Source organism: Mustela nivalis, assembly GCF_964662115.1.
Source record: "Mustela nivalis genome assembly, chromosome: 16".
NCBI lineage: Eukaryota > Metazoa > Chordata > Mammalia > Carnivora > Mustelidae > Mustela > Mustela nivalis.
In genome coordinates, this window is record NC_139035.1 from 63,218,715 (window position 1) to 63,243,725 (window position 25,011).

At 41.1% G+C, this 25,011-nt stretch overlaps 1 protein-coding gene across 4 annotated transcripts in view; it reads right to left on the bottom strand.

Annotated features, from left to right (window-relative positions):
- Positions 1 to 25,011, bottom strand: part of ATF6 (activating transcription factor 6) — a 209,569-nt gene that overhangs the window by 167,154 nt on the left and 17,404 nt on the right. For all 4 annotated transcript variants that reach the window (XM_082704208.1, XM_082704205.1, XM_082704207.1 and 1 more), the window contains 4 exons: positions 23,759 to 23,865; positions 15,917 to 16,046; positions 14,668 to 14,871; positions 6,077 to 6,297 (listed from right to left, as the gene is read on the bottom strand). In XM_082704208.1, coding sequence (XP_082560334.1) covers positions 6,077 to 6,297; positions 14,668 to 14,871; positions 15,917 to 16,046; positions 23,759 to 23,865 — 662 coding nt within the window. The remainder of the gene's footprint in view (positions 1 to 6,076; positions 6,298 to 14,667; positions 14,872 to 15,916; positions 16,047 to 23,758; positions 23,866 to 25,011) is intronic.

Sequence of the window (25,011 nt, forward strand, 5' to 3'; positions counted from 1 at the left end):
TCAGATAAATAAAATCTTTAAAAAAAAAAAAATCAGGATCCCTTTAAGAATAATTATTTATTAACTTTATCAAGCTGCTAAACTGAAAAATACAGAACAAAGAATGCTCCAGGTGCCGGGACAGAAATCTAACCTAATACAACAGAACCTAGAGGGGGAGTAAAACCACCTTCTGCTCACTTCCCTTTCCAAAGCTACTGTAACCACAAATGAAATTACTTGCCAAAGTCCTTATTCAAGATAAATTTTTTAAAGCCCCAAAGAGAAACTACAAGTATTTAACAAAGCACGTTTTTCTTTGATTTGCACAGTCCCTGGTAGCAGCAAAGCCAGAAAAGTAATCAGCACAGAAGTAATATTTTACTAAAATCTGGATAGCTTTTGAGTCCTCCAAATCCTTTCTGCTGAACTGATTCTGATGGATTCCTCTACTTTAAAAGCCTAAAGAAACAGCACGATCTCAATGTCTTTGTTATTAAAGAATTCAGTCACTGAAAAGTATCTATTCATTCTTCATCTTCTTAGATCTAGGCTGGCCACATCATTTGAGGATGGATATTCAGCTCCTACTTGGACCTAACAGAGGACTTACTCTTGGGTGTTACAGATAAAATAAGCAGCTTAAGTGTCATTAGAGACAATGCTTTTTTTTTTTTTTTCTCCCGAAAGAGAACGCAGGCACTCTCCATCTTTCTAAGGGTTTCTGTGCATTGCTTTGCACTGTAAACGGATTATTTTAGATGCATATTTTTCTTTAAAGATACTTCTCCAGGGGTCTCTTGGGAGTCCTGCTGCTATACATCTTCCTGGGCATGCCAAGAATACAAGGCCCTAACCGCTCTTTACCCAGGCCCTTTCTCAGGGCTGTGTTTCCAGCAAAAAACCTTGTGAGATGAGGTAATGTCTTCCTCTGGACAATGAGGAAACTTGCTCACTGGAGAAGTGCTAGACTCCCAAAACTCAGCCCTCCTGCACAGCCACAAAGGAACACTGTGTGTACTGGCCCCGTCTGGTCCCAGATCAAATCACCTCCACGTTCAAAGTACTAACAATACCTGAAATCTTGAGCTGAACTAACACTGTCTCCAGAGAAAAGAAATAAACACGGTTCCGTTCGGTCTGCCAAAGGAATCCCCTTCACACTATTTCCAACACCTGCAGGCAGGTGGAAAGGGACCCCCCGGCCCCCAGCTTCTCATGGTGGCTTTAGTGACCAGGACAGGGACTCCCAAGGGCTAGGGACTGGGTTGGGAGGGATCGAGGTCATTAAATAAAGAATCAGAACAGTGCAAGAATAAAGGGTTTGTAAGATGCTTAATGGGGTGCATGGACTGAGAGGAAGGCCGGAGGCCTCCTGTGCAAACCTTGTAGCCCTGACCAGCCTCCCATCTGGTATTTCTAATTCTGACCCAGCTCCTGACCATGTTCTTTCCGTTGTCACCACCTACCGACTTCCATTAAGGGTTTGGGCTCCACCTTGGTCCGCCGCAGAGGACGTAGAATATCATTTCCCCACTTGTTTTCCCCTGGTCTTTTATCCCCCCAAAATAACAATAACAATGTACCTCCACAGCCCTAAAACCGGGGCCATAATGTTTCATGAACTTTATGGAATTATGATGGGTACAGAGTAGTAGTTATAGCAATGCAGATCCAAATACTCTGCCTAGGGGTGCCTGGGCGGCTCACTGGGTTAAAGCCTCTGCCTTTGGCTCAGGTCATGATCTCAGGGTCCTAGGATAGAGCCCCACATTGGGCTTTCTGCTCAGCGGGAAGCCTGCTTCCCCCTCCACCTCCATCTGCCTTCCTGCCTACTTGTGGTCTCTCTCTCTCTCTCTCTCTCTCTCTGTTAAATAAATAAACAAAATCTTTAAAAAAATAAATAAACAAATAGTCTGCCTACGTTCAAGTCCGTGGTTTGATGTCTGACAACATTCAATAGCTCTTTAAAGAAAGATACGCACCCTCTCCTATGAAGGCAACTTTGCAGTTCTAAGATTGCCTTTTACTGAGAAATAAGAGAATTTCTACACTGAAATGAGACACCATGTTCATTTTTTCCATCACAATCAGAGCCAAAAACCAACCATATTTCTTGAAAACTTAGGTAAATTTTCCAAGAGTTAAACAGAACAGATTTACCAGCAAAAGACAGGAAGAGTGAGATTATAATTTGAACCAGGCAAACTGTTTCATAACAGAAAATGTGGCACCGAATGCAGTCTGCAGAATCTGGTATGCAAAAAACGCTACTCAGGGCAGTAGCAGGCCTCTAGAGAGTGAAACTAGCCAAATGAAAGAACAAAAAAGGTAGGAAAAAGAAGCCATGTCAGCATTATAAAGCCCCGAAAGACTGATATGCTTTCTTCTGCTGAATTACAGCTTTTTCACCAGGCTTTTGATTCAAAAGCACAAAAAGCACATAATGAAAAATTTTTCTTTTTGGCCATTTTGAATCCAGAATTTATACTACTTCAAATTTATCATAATTTAATAGGACTTGAGTCTAACAAACATGTGCACTATTAAGGTCAACCTAGTTTTAACACAGGAGACTATACCAGCAGATCAAAGTTTCCTGCAGCCCTTCTGGAACAAATTTTCTTTGGGTTCCTGAGCGGCTTGGCCAGCTGATAGGACAGACTGATGTTTCTTTACTTGAAATAAACATTAAGTCAAAACCTCGACCAGAGAACTCATACTGAAAAGACCTGGCTCACTTCCTGATGTGCTGGCCAGGGAAAATAAGCACAAAACCTTAATGCAGCTTGACTAGAAATTTACTCTAATCACCTTTAAGTCTCTTGCACTAGACACACAGTACGTGAAATACTGTCAGCTCTAAACTCTGGAAAGTAATAACAATGGTAACCAATAAATATTGGTTAAAAAAAAAAAAAAGATGATGTCTGTCAGGCCTATACTTTTGCATCTCACACATCCCCCAGTTCAATGTTGACTGAGACTTTCTCAGAATAATTTACTGATGCAAGAGCAGAACAAACATGTTCTTTCAGGGCCCCTGGGTGACTCAGTGGGTTAAAGCCTCTGCCTTCAGCTTGGGTCATGATCCCAGGTACTGGGATTGAGCCCCACATCAGGCTCTCTGCTCAGCAGGGAGCCTGCTTCCCTTCCTCTCTCTCTGCCTGCCTCTCTGCCTACTTTGATCTCTCTGTCAAATAAATAAATAAATAAAATCTTTAAAAAAAAATGTTCTTTCACACCAAGGAACTTATGGCAAATGTCTGTTCAACAAATAATTAATTGAAATGTTCAGAGATTACAAAATGGGTCTGTAGAATACAATGATGAGTGCCAATATTACAGACGCTCATTATTCAGATATTAGCCTAGAAGAAAAAAAAAGGCTTCCTTATGCCTTTTTTTTTTTTTTTTAAGATTTTACTTATTTGTCAGAGAGAAAGAGACAACACAAGCAGGATGAGTGGGAAGCAGAGGGAGAAGCAGGCTCCCTGCTGAGCAGGGAGCCCCATACAGGATTCAATCCCAGGGCCCTGTGATCATAACCTGAGCTGAAGGCAGATGCTTAACCAACTGAACCACCCAGGGGTCCCCCTCCTCCTGTTTTTAAATGCAATGACAAGATCAAAGAATTTTAGGATGAGACAAAACCTTTCTATAATGTATCTGCACCTATTCTAGCTGAGTCCTCTGGAACAACCCAGAACAATCATCTTGTTTTCTACACATCAACCTTCACGTCCTGGAATCAGCTCCAGACCTATGCTCAGTGTTCTCTTCTGGTTCATGGAGTCATTCCAACCCTTAAACGATCCCTCTACTAGAACATCGTTTCAAGACATCTTCCCTATCCTAGCCACATGTCTCTGGACTGTCCCACAATCAGATGTTAGAAAGCCAAGAATACAAACTAACACTATGTGAATAATTTAACAACTGTGACATACTGTCGATCTATATTTTTTTAAGTTCTAATTTAGTCTTTACCTTTTTTCATGTCTAAGATATTTCATAATAAATATTTTAAATGTCCTACATGATATAAAGACAACTTTGAGGGGTTCCTGGGTCGAACTCCCGACTCTCGATTTCGTCTTAAGTCATAATCTCAGGGTGGTGGAATCGAGCCCTACGTCAGGCTCCGTGCTTGGTGGGGAGTCCATTTGATAGTCTCCCTCTCCCTCTCCCTCTGCCCCTCTCCACTGTATCAGCATGCACATTCTCGCTCTCTCAGATAAACAGAGGAATCTTTAAAAATAAAAAGACAACTTTGAATATTTTCTATAGCCAGTTGCGTTTGGGAGTATCACAGAACAAATATTCAAATTCATAACTTAAAGAACATTAAAAGGAAATTTAAAAGGATCATTTAAAAAAATACTCTCTTTCATCATTCTTAGCTATATCAGTCTCCTGTGAAAAACATACTCTTTCTTTTATTGGCTGTATAACTTTTTAGTCGAAAATAGCACAGGATATTTTTGGACTTTTGTTGTTATTTACTTATTGTGGAAATTTTCCCACACACCAAAAGGAGAGAAAGATTACACCCGACTTTAATGATCATCAACATTTTGCCAATCTTGTTTCCTCCATCCTGTGCTCCTTGCCCCCTGCCCCAGAGTATTTTAAGCAAATCCCAGCATCGTATGATTTCATCCTCAACTGAAGCCCATACTGTGTTTTAGTGCCTATTATGCCATAACCACTATGCTTAACCTTCTCCAGTCCTCAAAATAAACGAACTTTAACAGTCAAGGCTAATCCTGTACCATCCATGTGTATTCTCGTTCGATACTAAATTTTCTTCCATGTCTGGACACACACAGTTTTCAAAACCTACAGAAACTATAGGAATGATTGGAGATCTTTAATGTTCTGCTTTCATCAGATAATATTCCTTTGTTATGGGTCTTTAAAAATACTGCTGAATGGGCGCCTGGGTGGCTCAGTGGTTAAGCCGCTGCCTTCGGCTCAGGTCATGATCTCAGGGTCCTGGGATCGAGTCCCGCATCGGGCTCTCTGCTCAGCAGGGAGCCTGCTTCCCTCTCTCTCTCTCTGCCTGCCTCTCTGACTACTTGTGATTTCTCTCTGTCAAATAAATAAATAAAATCTTTAAAAAAAAAAAAAAAAATCCTGCTGAATGGACATTACTTAGTTGTGTTTATGTAACAACGGAGCAATTTCACTACTGGGCTACTAACATGCTAGTTAATAAATCATGGTATAACAGATTGTAATAAGGCACAAAATTTTAAAAGTATTTTGCAATACCTAAAGAAAAGGTAGAGTAGTAATATTAACAACCAAGAATATCTACTTTTATTCTACTTTTATTTTAAAGAAAACACATATGGGTTTGCCTTCCCACTAATAGTTTAGGAGAATCCACTGTCAAAGTGATTATTTGACTTTAACTTCGTTAAACTTTAAGCCTATAATGTTCAATTACTACTTAATACATGAGATATTTTTGTATCATTTTTAAAGAAAGCAAAAGTTAGCTGGCAAATGCTATAACTGGCTTTGAGGAAGACAGGTCTTAGGAAACTTTCTGTGATTTGTAAATTATTAAAAAAATAAATCAATAAACCTAAAATGGGCTAGAAAATCTGAGGATTTGCAAAGATGGGAAAATACCAACTAATCATTAAGAGAACTCCTAAGAGTAGCAAGTCATCATTTTGCAGTGGTGAAAACCCTTCAATAAATCAAGAGAGAAGGTAAATGTAAATCTTGACCAAAAAAATAGTCTACAGGCTCTTATCTGGGAACTGCCAAAAACATTTCAATCAGGAGACATGAAAGAGTCTTGGAAAATACTAGTGTGTGACTGGGTTGGGGAGGACCTTGCAGAATGTGAGGAGAGCTTCAAAGAAGGAGTTACAGAGGAAAGTATGCAAACATCACTTTTCATCAAACAACTTCAGACTTTCTAAAACCTTATCACTTAGATTCTGACATGCTAATTTGCCAAGGCACGATGATAAAAACTCCACAAAGCAAAAACAAGGCAACAAAAACAAAACAGTGTGGTTTTGTCCTTGTTGTGTTTTCAGCCAGGCATGATAAAGCACAGAGTTGCCCCACTCACATCCGAGCCCACGCTCCTCATGGTACTTGGTAGGACAGGTTTAGTCACTGCAAGTTTTCCATTCACTGGGCTGTTTGCCGCAGGGGCCGGCACCACATTCACCATGTGATTAGGTAGTTGTGTGGCTCCCCCGGCGACAGCAAGGACTGGGGCAGAAGAGGGCAGGACTCCCGGAGCCTGAAGCTGTACAACCGCAGGCTGAGAAAGCACGACGGTCGGACCTGCGGTGGAGGAAACAGGACAGGAGTCAGAGTGTGCGTGACCACTGCGACAAAGGACAGTGTTTAACATTTAGGTCTCTTCTGTGGATACAAGAGGAGGAGGACACGGAGGGCATTTAAAACCACCAATTAAAACATAACCAACAGCAGCACACACGCACAGTGACTTCTGATGTTTTGTTTTTAATGAAACCAACTACATTTGTTTCCTATGAAGTTATCATGAACAATGTATGTCCATATTTTTTCTCAACTATTTTCATGCCAAACTTGCTGAGTTACACATAGATATCTCTATTAACCACTGAAATTTATGAGTGCCAAGAAGTATTTTTCATATTATAACTAATGAATCTTTTATCCTGAACACTGAGAGCCACATATTTTAAATTAACAGGATTTAGAAATACAGCACCAAAAATATACAAATGGAGATTCAGTGACTCAATATGTGGCAGCCCAGGGACTACAAATATCAAAAATGTTAAAACTTGCAGTAATATCTCCCAAAGCCAAGTGGGATGCATCCCACTGATGCATCCCAAGTATCCACGAAGTGATGAATAGATAAAGAACAGGTGGCCTATATAAGCAATGGAATACTATTTCGTTGTAAAAAAGATGAGATCTTGTCATCTGCAAAAACATGGAAGGATCTAGACACTATTCTGCTAAGTGAAAGAAGTCCAAGAAAGACAAACATATGTGGAATTTAAGAAACAAATGAACAGAGAAAAGGGACAAACAACAATAAAAACAGACTCCAGAGACACCTAGGCGGCTGAGTCATCTAAGCGTCAGACTCTTGCTCTCAGCTGGAGCTGTAATCTCAGGGTCCTGAGAACGAGCTCTGTGTCAGGCTCCAAGTTGGGTGTGGAGCCTGCCTGGGATTCTCTCTCTCCCTCTCCTTCTGCTGCCCTTGCCCCACTGCCCAGTCATACTCTGTCTCTAAAAAAAGAGAAACAAAAAATTTAAAAAACCAAAACCCAGACTTTTAAAGAGAACTGGTGGTTGCCAGCAGGGAGGTGGGCAGCTGAAACGAAGCGGATGAAGAGTGACACTTACCGCGATGAGCACTAAGTCACGAGCAGAAATGTTCAGTCATTACACTGTACACCCGAAACTAGCAACGCTATGTTAATCCTACTTCAATTAAAAATATACATTTTTTTATGAAGTTGTTCACAATGTCCTTATTAAAAAAACACTGAGGGCACCTGGGTGGCTCAGTGGATTAAGCCTCTGTCTTTGGTTCTGGTCATAATCTCAGGGTCCTGGGATCGAGCCCCACATAAGGCTCTCTGCTCAGCGGGAAGCCTGCTTCCCCCTCTCGCTGCCTGCTCCTCTACCTACTTGTGATCTCTCTTTCTGTGTCAAATAAAGAAAGAAAATCTTCAAACAAACAAACAAACAAACATTAAAACCATTTGAAGTGAGTTCACAGTGAACAAGCACAGGAGACAAATCTGTAACTTAAAATTATTTGTAGATAATAGCAACTCCCCCTACACACACAAAATGGTCTCTAAATCTTTTTCTTAAATCTTCACATTTAACATTATTTTTTAAATTACACTAATCTGAGGAGACTTAGTATCATTAACCTACAGAAGACTCCCATGACTCAGAACTCCGGTCTTTTAGAAATCTCACTTGCCTACTGAATGCTTCCTTTCAGATCTGGCCAATTTTACAAGGTGCTGAAAGCCTCCCCCAACATCCACAGCTGCTTGGGCCTATCCAGCAAAAAAAGGTACTACAGTAACCAGCAACTACAATTACATAAATATTTATAATTCTTCTTCAAGGCAGGAAAAAAAAAGCATTCTACTTTCAGCCAGTGTAACACGACCCACATAAAATTCAGCTTGGTATTTCAAAGGATCAAGAAAAACTAAAAACCTAAATAATACTTTGAAACACCTGTTTGTTAAGAACACCTGTCTTAGCTTTTAAAAAAAAAAAGGTCACTTCTATAAAATCAAAGTCTTTATGTTTCACATGGCCCCAAAAAGCACACTAAAACTAGAGTTTAGTTAACAGCATTTTATCCCACATAAAAAAATAACTTCATAGATTTTTAATATGTGTAATTTATTTGGACAAAAGTGATCTCTAAACATTTTTATCTTTTTTCCCACGGAAAAACTTCTTTTATGAAATAAAAACATTTAAATGAGGGGATGACTCATAAGAAGATATAAATATGCTTAAGTCAAATATTCAAATAAAAATATAAAATAAAAAGCTCATGACCAGGTGTAAGGTTTCTTAATAACACTTATTATTAAGAAATTATAGTCTAATACAAATGGCTAACAGATGTGTGAAAAAATGTTCATCATCATTAGCCATCAGGGAGATTCAAATCAAAACCACATTGAGATACCACCTGACACCAGTTAGAATGGCCAAAATCAACAAGACAGGAAACAACGTGTGTTGGAGAGGATGTGGAGAAAGGGGAACCCTCTTACACTGCTGGTGGGAATGCAAGTTGGTGCAGCCACTTTGGAGAACAGTGTGGAGATTCCTTAAGAAATTAAAAATAGAGCTTCCCTATGACCCTGCAATTGCCTACTGGGTATTTATCCCAAAGATACAAATGTAGTGAAAAGAAGGGCCATCTGTAACCCAGCGTTCATAGCAACAATGGCCACAGTCAACAAACTGTGGAGAGAACCAAGATGCCCTTCAGTGGACAAATGGATAAAGAAGATATGGTCCATATATACAATGGAGTATTATGCCTCCATCAGAAAGGATGAACACCCAACTTTTGTATCAACATGTACGGGACTGGAAGAGATGATGCTGAGTGAAGTAAGTCAAGCAGAGAGAGTCAATTATCATATGGTTTCACTTACTTGTGGAGCATAAGGAATAACATGGAGGACACTGGGAGATGGAGAGGAGAAGGGAGTTTGGGGGAAATCGGAGTGGGGAGACGAAGCATGAGAGACTGTGGACTCTGAGAAACAAACTGAGAGTTTTGGAGGGGAGGGGATGGGGGGGGGGTCGGGTGAGCCTGGTGGTGGGTATTATGGAGGGCACGGATTGCATGGAGCACTGGGTGTGGTGCATAAACAATAAATTCTGGAAGACTGAAAAGAAATAAAAAAGAAAAAAAAAGAAATTACAGTCCAGGGGATGCTGGGTGGCTCAGCTGGTTAAGCGCTCGACTCTTGATTTCGGCTCAGGTCATGATCTCAGGGTACAGTACCAAGCTCAGGAGGGAGTCTGCTTAAGATTTTCTCCTGCACTGCTCCTCCCCCACTCGCTTGCACACTGCCATACTCTCTCAAATAAATAAATTTTTTTTTTAAGATTTTATTTATTTGACAGAGAGAGAGTAGGCAGAGAGGCAGGGAGGGAGAGAGAGAGAAGGAAGCAGGCCTTCTGCTGAGCAGAGAGCCCAATGCGGGGCTTGATCCCAGGACCCTGGGATCATGACCTGAGCCAAAAGCAGAAGCTTTAACCCACTGAGCCACCCAGGCGCCCCCTCAAATAAAATCTTAAAAAAAAAAAAAAAAAGAAAGTACAATCTGGTACTAGAAGAAGACACATTCATCATTATGTAAACCTTAAACCAAGTGACCACTCTTCTTTAATATCAAAAAGTATCATGGTCACCCAAGATGATCATGGCTGTTCTTTCAGTTTCAGGACTGAAAAAATACATGATGAGAAAAGGCTATTAAGAACTTAGTAACAGGGGCACCTGGGTGGCTGGGTGGGTTAAAGCCTCTGCCTTCAGCTCAAGTCATGATCTCAGGGTCCTGGGATCGAGTCCTGCATCGGGCTCTCTGTTCAGTGGGGAGCCTGCTTCCCTCTCTCTCTCTGCCTGCCTCTCTGCCTACTTGTGATCTCTCTCTGTCAAATAAATAAATAAAATCTTTTAAAAAAAGAACTTAGTAACAGGGGCACCTGGGTGGCTCTGTCAGGCTGAGACTCTTGATCTCGGCTCATGTCTTGATCTCAGAGTCATGAGTTCGAGCCCCACATTACTTTAAAAAACAACCACAACTAAAACCTATTAACAATTTAAAATAAATCTGTAGTTTACTAATCTGAACTACAGCCACAAAAATTTTTTAAATAGGAGTACAAAAAGATATAAATCAAATTATTCAGGCTACAGAAAATACCTGTCAGTATGGGGGTTTGCAGAGGCCTTGCAAAATGCCAAAGGCTACTATTCCCACCACCCATACCCTGGGGTCCACAGTCTGGAGTGTGGGAACCACTGAATTAAACCAATATTCTGAGAAGAGCATTATTCCACATCTTCTCGGTAAAGATCCCAAAACGGGGGCGCCTGGGTGGCTCAGTGGGTTAAGCCTCTGCCTTCGGCTCAGGTCATGATCTCAGGGTCCTGGGATCAAGTCCCGCATAGGGCTCTCTGCTTGGCAGGGAGCCTGCCTCCTCCTCCTCTCTCTCTGCCTGCCTCTCTGCCTATTTGTGATCTCTCTCTGTCAAATAAATAAATAAAATCTTTAAAAAAAAAAAAAAAGATCCCAAAATGAAACGCTGCTCAGTGAACTTTGGGATTATTCCAAAGAGCAGAGGAGGTGGTAAAAGTAAAGAATTAAACATTTCAAAGAAAGGATCATACTTCTAGCTGCCGTTAACACACGCAAATGGCTTTGCACTATTTCTTAAAACTAATTTAGAAAAGTAACCCAAGTCTGTACTGTCCATTGTGTAGTTATCACCGCCTCCTTGCTGAGAGAACTGCCTCATGGAGGGAGGGAGATGGGGCAACACAGAGGCCGGGTCTGTGTACCCAAGTGGCTCCCAGTCCTACCAGGCCACTGCTGCCTCCTGCTTTCTATGATGAACATCCCATGGTGCCCAACTATCCTCAAATTACCCAGTAGCATCTAACTCTAGGATCCTCTAAATATTCTAGGCATGCCAGGGTTCAAGACAGAATAGGGAGAAACTTCTATTATAACATGTTCAAGAAAACAAAAAACTCTTGTGGTGACTTGCTAAACACTGGCCCGCTAGATGCTCAGGAATCACAGAACGCATTGCAAAGCACTGTTCTGGGCCTTAAACAGTTAGCAGCTGAACACAGGAACTACTGCCCCTAGTATGAAAAGGACAAAAGGGCAGTCAAAAAGGAAAACCATAAGACTATTTATCCATTGCAGCATGCTCAGAATCCTCTCAGATACGACACACCTTAACGGTGTGTCCACCCTTAATGGTATGTCCTTACCTTACAGGTAATCCCCCTTAATGGAACACGGCTAGATTCAATGCTGAATACTTCTGACTCTGTATGACTCACCGAGTGTGACAGGCATTCTTCCTTTTCAACTTTCTTCAAAGACTTCAAACTACGTATCAAACATTTATTCAATGCCTACTTTGTCTAATAACATAGCTGTGTGCCTTGGGGTAAATGAGTCCTCTGTGTCTTAATGTTCTCATCTATAAAATGAAGACAACAATAGTACCTATTCTCAGAGCCAGTGTAATGATTAAATAAGATAATGCACTTAAACACAACAGTGCCACACAGCAAGAACTTCAATGTTAGCTATTATTTACTATTATTAATTTCCATTTCTATATAGTAACAGCTTCTGTAAGGGCACTATACGTACTCATTAACTCACTATACGTATTATTAACTATACGTATTATTAACTCATTATTAACGTATTAACAGTTCTCACGGTCACTGTTATTTATTTTTGTAAATATGTTAACTCCCCAATTAGACAGAATCCTGGAGATCAAGGAGCACATCTGCACATTCTTTTAGAGGAAATCTAGTAGCCTGACCAATTGCACAGACCCTGAGCCAGACCACTTGGGCTCCAGTTCTGCCTCTACCTCTCAGGAGCAGAATGACCTGGGGCAAGTGAGTTTACCTCCATCCTCCATTTCAGTGATCTGCACTATCATCTACCCGACGAGCCCAAGACCTAGGACACACTCCTCTCTATCCCTCATCCCCTTTCCAGACCATCCAACTGCCGAGCTTGCGGTTCTGCACTTTTCAACCTCTGCACCCCCTGTCCTAGCTCTCCACTTTCACAGACAGACCAGGCTTTCCTCATCTCTCACCTGCACTCCTCCTAACAGCCTTAATAAATGTACAAGACTTAAGTTACAGAAGTTGCTTCAGGCAGACAGGTCTAAGACATGGTCTAAGCCAAGAAACTAGAAAAAATGAGAGAATTCAAGGGACAGTGGCCAGATTGGTTGGGCTAGAAGAGGAAGTTGGGTTTATAAAAAGGAGTGATTATAATGTAAAGTTAGAAAATGAAATCGGAGCCAAACCACGGTGGGCTTTACTTCCAAGTTAGAGAATGTGAACTTAATCCTATAAAAATAACTTCTTTTTTAATAGTAAAGTATTTACTACTGGGCGCCTGGGTGGCTCAGTGGGTTAAGCCGCTGCCTTCGGCTCAGGTCATGATCTCAGGGTCCTGGGATCGAGTCCCGCATCGGGCTCTCTGCTCAGCAGGGAGCCTGCTTCCCTCTCTCTCTGCCTGCCTCTCTGTCTACTGTGATCTCTCCCTGTCAAATAAATAAATAAAATCTTTAAAAAAAAAAAAAAAAAAGTATTTACTACTGACACTTACATTGATTAACTATAAAATGCCTCTCCTGTATTTCCCCTCTACCACTTTATTTCAAATAAATGGAAGACGTACACTTAAATTTGTATGTTATAATAACACCAACTCTCTGGACTGTACTAGAAAAACTCACAAGTATCTTATACTAGCAAACATAAATACTATCTTCAGAAAAATGGGCAGACACTGACGTTCTGAATAATGTATGACTCGGGTTTCTGAACAACATATGATTCGGGTTTCTGAACCTGATAAACTGCTCAGAAAAGAATGGTTTGTCTTCTATCACTTGAACATGGTCTACTAAGAGCAAATTCTCAGGAATACCCCTTGCTTCAAACACTAGTCATATTAATGTCCGGCTTTCGCTTTCTACACTAGCGTTTTAAGAAACCATAATGAGGTTCTTCACAAGTTTCAGTTCTTAGCCTTACACTGAAAAAATAAAATAAAATAATTAAAAAATAAATTCATTCATTCATTCATTCATTCATTCTTAGCCTTTGGGAAGACACAGACCCTTCTGAGATCCTGATGAAAGTTTTGGAGACTATCCTGAGAAAAGTCCACACATACAATAAATCTTACATTTTATTTCAAGTTATGAACACTTAACATCCATTCACAGACCACAAGAACACCTCTTCTATCGGACTGCTATTTTTCACATGAAAAAAGCAGCAGTTCTGACCCTGTACAGAAAGGGCTGGTATTCCAGGTCTGTCTACGGTTCTGACAGACTTTGACGGATTTTTCACAGACTCGTCCAATCTCCCAACTAGTTCTTCTCTTTATCAATGTTATATTGTCCATGACCTTAGAATAAAACAAAACTAACAGAGTAACTAGAAATCAAATTTATGACCTTGCTCTCATTATAACTTGATCTTCTTGCTCCAAAGAAAGGAACTGACAATCTAGAGCTGGAAACACCACGATAGAAGAAACATTTGTTTACAATCCATACACCATTGAGACCTAGAAAGTCCATCGGGTTCTCCTTTACTCGTGTAGAGTTGAGGATGGGAGGCCATCTGGTGGACATGATACAGAAACACACACATTCTTAACTGAAGACAAGAGTTGAGCTCTCTTCCTCATGCCCTCACTCAAGATCACGTTTACTAAAGGATGCTGCCTCTGCAGGGATGAAGAGCCTCATGCTATCACCGAAACTCACCTATAGGCCCGTAACGCTATTTACATACTGACCTCTCCTTAAAAACAAAAGTTCAGGGACACAAAACTCTCAGGACAGAATGGTACCAATAAAGTTTCCTGGATTTTCTTCTTCGTTACAAGTGGTTATATAAAACCACCATCCTGACAGACAGGTGTTTTCATAATTAAAACTGTAAGAAAAGGGGCGCCTAGGTGGCACAGTGGGTTAAGGCCTCCACCTTTGGCTCAGGTCATGATCCAGGGGTCCTGGGATCAAGCACCCATATTGGGCTCTCTGCTTAGCAAGAGGCCTGCTTCCTCCTCTCTCTCTGCCTACTTGTGATCTTTGTCAAATAAATAAATAAAATCTTTAAAAATATATATATATATAAGAAAAAGAAGTATCTGATATAATTCATCTGGATAGCTATCTCCCTTGTTAGGACAAGATCACATGTTAGTCATCTGTCACATCCTCAAAAACCAAGGACAATTCCTGGCACCCAGCCTGAGCTCAAAAATTATAACCTGAGTTAAAACAAATGACATGACACAAGTCTTAGTGGCCACCAATTAAACTACGCAGCCTCCAGTTCCACTCAGGTACCTTTAGAGGGCGCAGGATGTATGCTGATAATTGGCTGCTGCTTTGCCAAGGGCACAAGTGTGGGTAATGTCTGAATGATGATGGTTTTTGCTGGTACGCCAGAGTTCGTCTGAGTCTTGGGTGCTGCTGGAAGTAATAATGGCTTGGGCTGAATTGAAGGTTTTGAATTCATCTGAATTTTTTTCTTTGGAGTCAGTCCATTTTCTGGAGAAAATCCAAACAAACAACAGATCATTGTGAAAGCAATTCCTAGAAAACAGATTCTATGAAACACCTTTTTCTACACATTATCTAGACCTCTGAGTAACTGTCCCTACCCGGAGTTTAAGCCTAGCTACTCTATATCTTAATAGACTCAAGAAAAGTCCTTCATCTGAGGTCTACCCCTTTTTTGTTAATATAACATTATATTAATTTCAGGGGTACAACATGATTTGATATTTGTATCACAAAAGGATTACCACAAGAAGTCTAGTTAACATCTGCTACCACAGTTAAAAAATTTTTTTTCTTGGGACGCCTGGGTGGCTCAGTTGGTTAAGCAGCTGCCTTCGGCTCAGGTCATGATCCCAGCGTCCTGGGATCGAGTCCCACATCGGGCTCCTTGCTCGGCAGGGAGCCTGCTTCTCCCTCTGCCTCTGCCTGCCATTCTGTCTGCCTGTGCTTACTTGCTTTCCCTCACCCTCTCTCTGACAAATAAATAAAATATTTAAAAAAAAAAAAATTTTTTTCTTGTGATGAAAACTTGTAATATCTAATCTCTTAGCAATCAAATAGACAACAGTATCACTAACCATGGGCACCATGTACAGTACATCGTCATGACTTATTTACTGTGGAAGTCAAATGAGCCTTCCAAAAATTTTTGACCACATTGATGGTCAAAATGATGACTTTCATTGGAACGACCACACTGCAGCTCTGGGATATTAGAACTGGTAGAGAATAGCTAAAATCACTGAATAAGGCCTGAAGATTAAGAGGTAATAAATGTCACACACAAATGGCCCTCACATTCAATATCTTTAATTGAATCCTTGAATTCTCTCCTGAAGATGATGAGGCCTATATCTACTTTAAAGCATTTTTCACCCATAAAGACAATACAACTAAAGAAGACAGGTCCACTTGTTTAAAAACAAAAAGCCAGCTTAATAAACATGCACATAATCCAATATTTTCTTTTTTAAAATGGAACCTAAGTTCAGTCCAATTAGAAAGAACAGAAGACAGGAGATGGGAGTCATACCAGTTTTGCTCCTAGGACCAACAATGGGCTTATCTTCTTTCAGGGGCTCCGCTGAGGAGGGACTATGAGAGCTTTCACCATAAAGGGAAAGGGGAGACATCTGGGAAGGAGAAGACAAATCCAACTCCTCCTACAGCAAAATAAAATACAAACAAGTTCATGGAGAAGAATGTAATTCTTGAACAGAAAATGGCTTAGAGAGGCAAGATCCATACATTAACAGATAAACATTCAAGAAAAACTTCAAGGCAAAGGTATGATGTATTAGAAACTTTACCTACTGAGTACTAAGAGACTGTGGATAAAGTAACATTATCCATCAATACAAAAGGAAAAATAATTCAAATTGCAGAGGATGCCTAAATCATCCTCTCATATTAAAGATGAGAAGCACTGATCTGCTCCTATATTTCCTCCCACACACTTGCTGTTTACTTGGCTCCTAGCCATACAAATGTTTGGTATAAGACTAAGGTTAAAATGCCAATATCCTTTCCTCTAATCTCTAATTTAGTAGTCTTATAAGAAACTCAAAACGAATAATTCTTACTATTTTTCTTTTTCATTTATTAACACCACCTTTGTCCCAAATGTTTTGAAAGAAAGACAAACACTGAAAGGAACAGGACTATTTTCTTTTATTTAATGGGTGAATTGTTAATACAGAGATGTATAAAGACAACATTTTCCAAGACTTTTAACATTCAGCAGATCTGAATACAAATCTCTTTGTGGCCTCAGATACTTAAAAGGTATTTCTTAACATTTACAAAAGAAAAAAAAAAAAAAAAACTAGGGCACCTGGGTGGCTCAGTGTTTAAAGCCTCTGCCTTCGGCTCAGGTCATGATCCCAGGGTCCTCGTCTCAGCGGGGAGCCTGCTTCCCCGTCTCTTTCTGCCTGCCTGTCTGCCTACTTGTGATCTTTGTCTGTCAAATAAATAAATAAAATCTTTAAAAAAAAAAAAAGTTAGGCATAATTGCATAGCCAATGTCATACTTAATGGTGAAAAACTAAATACAATACCATTAAAGTCCAGAATAAGAAACGTAACTGCTTTTTTCTATAATTCTAGCAAACATCATTATACTAGAAATGAAATAAAAGGAGTAAGTATTAAAATAGAAGAGACAGAAGTGCCTTTGTAAGGTGACATGCTGTCTACTTGGAACACATATAAAAACCAATTAAAAAAACACTTCACAATGAAAATATTGTATGAATAATCACTTAAAAATATAATAAAAATGATTTCAACCACAAAAGCTATAACAATTATAAAATACCTAGGATTTAATTTTCTAAGGAATGGACAGGGCCTATATAAAGAAAATTTCAAAACTTAACTGAGATACATAAAAGATAACTTGACTAAGGCGCCACCAAGCATAAGATATTAACAGAATGACTGCAAAGGTGATACAACTGGAGAAACTGGTTCACTTAGAGAAAATCAAGACTAGATCCCTAACTAAAACCACACAGTAAGGTAGACTCTAAAGGCATTAAGAAGGGATGCTTGGGTGGCTTAGTTGGTTAAGCATCTGCCTTTGGCTCAGGTCATGATCCCAGGGTCCTGGGATCAAGCCCCATATTGGGCTCTCTGCTCAACAGGGAACCTGCTTCTCCCTTTCCCTCTGCTGCTCTGCCTACTTGTGCTGTGTATCTGTCAAATAAATAAAATCTTTTAAAAAGAGAGAGAGAGAGAGAGATCTTATTTATTTGACAGAGAGAGAAAGCAAGAGCAGAAACACAAGGAGGGGGAGTGGGAAAAGGAAAGCTGGCTTCCTGTGGAGCGTGGAGCCCGACGTGGGGCTTAAACCCAGAACCCTGGGATTGTAACCTGAGCGAAAGACAGACACTTAACGACTGAGCCACCTAGGAGCCCCTAAATAAATAAAATCTTTTAAAAAATAAAAAAATGGGGGCACCTGGGCAGTTCAGTGGGTTAAGCCTCTCTGCCTTTGGCTCGGGTCATGATATCAGGGTCCTGGGATCGAGCCCCACATCGCGATTTCTGATCAGCAGGGAGCCTGCTTCCCTCCCTCTCTGCCTATTTGTGATCTTTGTCAAATAAATAAATAAAATCTTTTTAAAAATAAATAAATAAAATTCTAAAAATTAAAAATTAAATTTAATTTTTAAGAAAAGGTTTAAGAAATTTGGGGGAACATGGGTGGCTCAGTCAGTTAAGCCTCTATCTTCAGCTCATGTCATGATCCAGGCGTCCTGGGATCGAGTCCTCCATTGGGCTCCCTACTCAGCAGGGAGTATGCTTCTCCCTTTACCCCTCACCTCACTCCCTCTCACAAATACATAAATAAAATCTTCTAAAAATAATAAATAAAGGTATTAAGAAATCTAAATGTGAAAGGTAAACCAAGCAGTTAATAGAAAAAAAATGCAGGAGAACATCTTTATGGCCTACAAACAGAGAAAGACTTCTTTAAAAAAAACTTCAAAAATAAATCAAAAAGACAAAGGGAAAAAAAGATGAATCTGAGTATTCAGAATTAGAAATTCTACTCAATAAAGACTGCAAAGCTAACATGTAATAAAAAGTAAAAAATACATGCAGGGGGTGCCTGGGTGGCACAGTTGGTTAAGCGTCTGCCTTTGGCTCAGGTCATGATCCCAGTGTCTTGGGACCAAGTCCTGCATTGGATTCTCTGCTCAGAGGGGAGCCTGCTTCTCCCTCTCCCTCTACCCCAACCCCTGCTTGCCCACTCTCGCTCACTCTTTTTCTCCCTCTCAAATAAATAAAACCTTAAAAAAAAAAGATACACATAATATCTACACCCAATAAAGTTACTATCTCAAATACAGAAGGAATTCTTACAAGTGGGTAAGAATGAAAAATTCAGAGAAGAAAAAATATCCAAATCCAAAAGGCCATGTAATGTTGAAAACAATCAGTAATCAAAGATAAGTGAATTAAAACAAAACAAACAATAAAAAATCTGCACCATCTGGCAAAAATTAGAAGGCCAGGCAGCGCTGAGCATTAGCGACGAAGAGAAGCTACAAGGATCCGGAAGCACTGTGGCCGGGACTTCAGACTACCACAGGTGACCAGAGAGCAAGTGGCAGCACTGGTCCCATGAACCACCCAGCAGTTCCACCCCTGGGCTGCATCCCAAAGGAGTCCTCACACAGGCCCATAAAAGGTCATTTCTGACAACGCTCACTGGGATGCAGGTAAAACCTGGTAAACACATCCGTGAGGTGCTGTGAAGTTCGATGCAACAGACCATGCACACAGAACAATATAAACTGATCTTAAAAACATTGTGTTGATTTTTAAAAGAAATACAAAGAGATCTAATATAATAACGCTATTTACCTAAACCATTTTAAGGATACAGATTGAAACCAGTGAGAACAAGATGAACTTTCTGTATTGAAACCATTCTTTTGATAGTCATTTGGGAAAAGATGAAATTAGATTTGTATCTCACATCATACACCAGGATAATTTCAAATGGATCAGAGATCTAAATTAAAAATACAACCTGGGTGCCTGGGTGGCTCAGTGGGTTAAGCTCTGCCTTTGGCTCAGGTCATGATCTCAGGGTCCTGGGACTGAGTCCCATGTCGGGCTCTCTGTTCAGCGGGGGAGCCTGCCTCCCCCCTGACTCTCTGCCTAGTTGTGATCTATCAAATAAATAAATAAAATCTTTAAAAAAAAAATGGTGCTGTTCAGGCCTCAATCTTGAGCCACATCTTTTAAAAACAATTAAAAATTTAATTTAATTTAATTTTTAAAACCTTATGGGACACCTGGGTAGCTCAGCCGAGCATCCAACTCTTGACTTTGACTCAGGTCGTGATCTCAGGATCATGGGATGGAGCCCTGCATCGGGCTCCAAGCTCAGCAGGGAGTCTGCTTGAGAGTCTCTCCCTCTCCCTTTCCCTCTGCACCACTGCTCCATCCCCTTGAGCACACTAATAAATATATCTTTAAAAATAAATAAATAAAAATAAAACCTTACAAAATATGTACTAACAGCCACTGAGAAAATATTTCTTGCTCATGAATGGACGTGGAAGGCATTAAGCTAAGTGAACTAAGTTGGACTGAGAAAGACAAAGACCATAGGATTTCACTCATTTGTGGAATATAAATAACAAATGAATAAACAAACAGGCAAACGAAAATATTCCTTGCTGAGTAATTTTACCCTAAAGCCACTAGATGCGACAGAGCAAGACGAACATCCATGCGGAGAGCCGGGCTAGTCGAGTGTCAGAGTCCAACCTGAGTCGGGTAGAGAGAGTGCTGAGATGTGGCTGGGGAGAACACTCCAGCGCTTGGAGTCAGAACAGGGTGATGACATCAAAACCAGGGCAGCCTGACTATCAAAAAGCCCAATGAAGACATATTAAAAGAACACAGAGGTCTGTGGGAAGGGAGCTCCACTGGCCAAATCCAGGACAGCATGAGAATCAGAATAATAAGTTATGGATTACAACCTGTTGAATAAAATAGGAAACCCTGACGTCCACACTGATATAAAGAAGTAAACAGATAAAGTTAAACTTTGAGGAGAAACTGGACTTTTTTTTTAAAACATCATTTTAAAGTACTTCCTCACAAAATACTTATTTATGGCAAAGCGAGAAAGGACAACCTCACAGTGGAGAAGCCTGGCAGGCATTATCTTAATTAAGTGAACAAAGAGAATGTCATCAATAATGACAAACTGAAATCGTGTGACACGTCATCGAAAGTAAATGAGACAGATGCGGCATCACCCCGGTGATATTCCTGCTGTGGCTACAAAACCTGAACCAAACCCCTAGGAAAACATCAGACAAACCCAACTGAGGAACATTCTACAAAATAACTAGTATTAAATCTCCATAAGTGACAAGGTCATGACAGTTGAGGAAAAAAGATCGTTTCACCTGAAGGAAATGAAAGAGACAAGCCAACCAAACACGAAGCTGGATCCTACACGAGGCTCTGTTGCTGGTCTAAGGGAGATCTCTGCGACAACCGGCACAAGCTAAGTGGGAGTTGAGGACTAGATGAACGTAATGCGTCCATGTTCATTTCCTGATGTTAGTGATGGTACCGTGGCCACAGAAGGCACATCTAAGTAGACAGTGAAGTATTTGGGCATGATAAGCAGGTTGGCAACTTACTCTCAAATGGTTCAGGGAAAAGAAGTTATTTGTGGGGTGCCTGGGAGGCTCAGTGGGTTAAGCCTCTGCCTTCAGCTCAGGTCATGATCCCAGGGTCCTGGGATCGAGTCCTGCACAGGGCTCTCTGCTAGGCAGGGAGCCTGCTTCTCTCTCTCTCTGCCTACCTCTCTGCCGGCTTATGATTTCTGCCTGTCAAATAAATAAATAAAATCTTTTTAAAAAAAAAAAGTTATTTGTAATGTCCTTGTAACATTTCTCTAACTTTGAGATCATGCCAAACAAAAGTTGACGTAAACACAAATAAAAATACTATAACCTTTCAGTGGTGAAAACCCTCTTCTGAATGACCACCCCCCAAAAAAGGCAATAAAAGATTGGTAATTTGGCTATGGGAAAAAGTATGCCTGGAGAAAACAAACACCAGACAGAAAGCATCAAGACAAATGACAAACTGGAGAAAAAATACTTGTTAACTTACTTCACAAACTAAGGACTAATAATCCTAATATGTAATAAAACAACTTAAAAAATTTGAGGAGAAAAAGACCAACACAATCCAATAGAAAAGTGAACCAAAATTTGAACGGACAGTTCATTAAAAAATAAATAAAATAGGCCTTATACATATGAAATATTTGAGACGCTGTTCAAGCACACTTCGAGTAAAACAAAGAGACAACAAAGCACGCTGCGCAGGAACAGTGGGAACACCGGCCCGCGCGCGCTGCAGGTCAGAACCCACAGCCGCATGACCCCGCGGGGGGAAATCGGGCTACAATCCACACCATCACAAATGTATTCACCGTCAACTCAACAATCTCATTTCTACGATTATAGCCCAAAGACACCGTGGCGAAAATATGGAGTGACTTAAGTAACACCTTATTCACTACAGTATTATTTGAGCCTGAAAAGGACTGAGAACACAAAGATTCATCAAATAAGGAAATCCCTAAAGAAAGCATGATATGTCCTCACAGTGGAACACCATGCAGCCATGAAGAAGAATGAGAAAGATCCTGAAACTGGTCTTACCTCCAAGATATACCACTAAGTTACACCAGCAAGGTGCAGACCAAGGTACAGAGTATGCTCCCTTTCACGTAAGGATGGATGGGAAGGAAAGGACAGAAATCAGGCTTCTGTAACTATTCTTTGAATAGGGGCACCTGGGTAGCTCAGTAGGTTAAGCCTCTGCCTTCAGCTCAGGTGATGATGTCAGGGTCCTGGGATGGAGCCCCACATCGGGCTCTCTGCTCAGCAGGGAGCCTGCTTCCCCCTCCCCCCGCCTGCCTCTCTGCCTACTTGCCATCTCTCTCTCTCTGTCAAATAAATAAATAAAATCTTTAAAAAAAAATTCCTTGTTATATACTTATGACTTCAAGATAAATTAAATTTTAAAAAATTAAATCATTTGGAGAAATTGTGAGACAGAGAACTTCCAATGGTAGCAATCAGAGAAGAGCTTCACAGAGGAAGTTGTTCTGAACCGGGACTAAAAGAGATGAACAGGAGTTTCACAAGGGAAGGAAAAAAACGAGGGCCATTCCAGGCAGAGGAGCATGTACAGAAACCTACAAGTGTCAAATCTACAAACACTGCTCTCACTCACTGCCAGGCCTTCAACAGTGCCTGGCACAGTTGCTAGTGAGTGAAGAGCGCGGAAGCTCTGAGGTGGGAACTCGCACCGGGTCAGAAGGGGGGGTGAAGGCAGGAACGGACAGGGAGCCCGGAAGGGAAGCAGGAGCCAGGCTGTGAAGGGTCTAGTACTCTGGGAATTTGAATCTCATCCTTGTAAGGGCTGCAAAGTCATTACAAGGTTTAAGCAAAAGACTGACATGATCAAATTTGTAATTCTGGAAGACTTCTCTTTGATGATTCCTCTGCTAAGAAAAGATGGGGACGGCGGGGGACGGCGGGGGGCGGGGGCAAGGCGGGTGGTGGTCAGGAGGCAGAGAGGCCACGTAAAATCCTACTAACTTAATCCCAGTGAGATGATGATGGTCTGGCAGGAGCAGAGAAGGTGAATCATAGAGACATTAACTGGACTGGCTACATGTTGAATCTGAAAAGAAGGTACCTCTGTTTATAGCAGATATAATGTACTAAAATACTAATTTGAATTTTTCTTCTTAAATTTTCCCTTCCCCCATTCAAAAAAGCACCTGAAAAGTACCTTTTCCCACCCTCTGAGCTTTTCTGTGGATGGAGAAGAGAAGGCCTTTTAAGAAGTTACCAGATTTTTATAAAAGCCTTTTCAAAGGTAGTACTAAGCATTCCTGAATTAAGAAATCCATTCTAGGCTCTATGGCCAAGGAGTTACAAATCAGATCACCTTAGAGTCTGTCCTCAAAGAACATATATTCTGACAGGCAGAAGAGAGGGCAGCAGGGAGAGAAGATGGTAAGGCAATAAATGAAAAAATACAGGATACTGGCGAAGTGCAAAAAAACCACTGCGAAGTGCAAAAAAACGGTGAAGGCAAGAAGAAAGCGAGAACACCAGGGAAGGAGAGCAAAGCCAGACCAAGAACTTACGGGCTCTCCCAAGGCCCTTCCTCGAAACTCGGATTCCTCGGGATGAAATGAGATCATAAGGCTCACAGTAGCATTTCACAAACGGGAAGGGCCTCCACCATATGCGTATTTCCCGGACACGATGATGACCAACATCACCGGAGAAGACTGGCTACTTACAGGAACATGCTGACTTGAAGAGTGAGAGTCCACTGACTGGGGAGAGGAGACCGAACAACTTGACGAGGCCGGAGAAGGTGGCTGAGGTTCTGCCTTAATATCTTTAACTGAAAAACATGAAGTAAAAATGTCCCAGTGAACACTATAAACTCAAAATAAAATAAGGAAGAGGGTACAAACTACTCTTACAATTCAATCATACTGGGGCGCCTGGGTGGCTCAGTGGGTTAAGCCTCTGCCTTCGGCTCAGGTCATAATCTCAGGGTCCTGGGACGGAGCCCCACATCTGGCTCTCTGCTCAGCGGGGAGCCTGCTTCCCCCTCCATGCCTACCTCTCTGCCTACTTGTGATCTCTCTCTGCCTACTTGTGATCTCTCTCTCTGTGTCAAATAAATAAATGAAATCTTTAAAAAAATTTTTTTATTGAGCAACCACAGCCCAGGCAATGTTTTCCAAAGTTAGCTGCCAAATAGCTTGCCTCCCTCATGATCTATAAGGTTCTCTTACCCTTTCCCATCAAGAAGTAGCATCTATTTCTCCTCGGTTTGAATCAAGGTAGGCTTAAGACTTGTTCAACCAACAGAGTATGGAAGTAATGCTACGTGAATTCCAAGGCTGGGTTACTTAGGCAATGCAGCTTCTACTCTGTGCGCTGAACGCTCCCATCTGAGCCTCTGAAGTCTGAGTACCGCGGGACCACCAAGCTGAAAGGAAGCCAAGCCACACAGGAAGGCCATGTGCAGGTGCTCTGGCCCACAGCGCTAGCCACAAGTCACTCGGGCCTGGCAAGTGATATGTGAGTGAAGAAACCTTATGGTAATGAGAGCCCCAACTTTCAAGCTACTCAAGCTTTCCCAGTTGAGGTCTGGCCATCACAGAGCAGGGCCAAGCCATTCTCAGGGTACCCTGTCCAAATTCCTAACTCACAGATTCTGGAAACATAATAAAATGGTAGTTGTTTTAAGCCACTGAGTTTTACAGTAGTTTGTAACATGACAATAGTAACCAGAACACTGGCCCTCAGTAGCCCATATTCTACGAGGGAAGACATGCATTGAGCAAGACACGCAAATGCATAAAATGGAGGACTGGGACATTGGGGGGTGGGGAGGACTGCAATCCAGGTGGGAGGATGTGCTGGTGACTTACCCACTGTCTCTCAGCTCTTAAGTCTACCGCCTATCTATAGTCTGTGATGCACATTAAGACACGTCTCAGCTGGCTCCCTTTTACGTCCTATGAATGGAGGATAC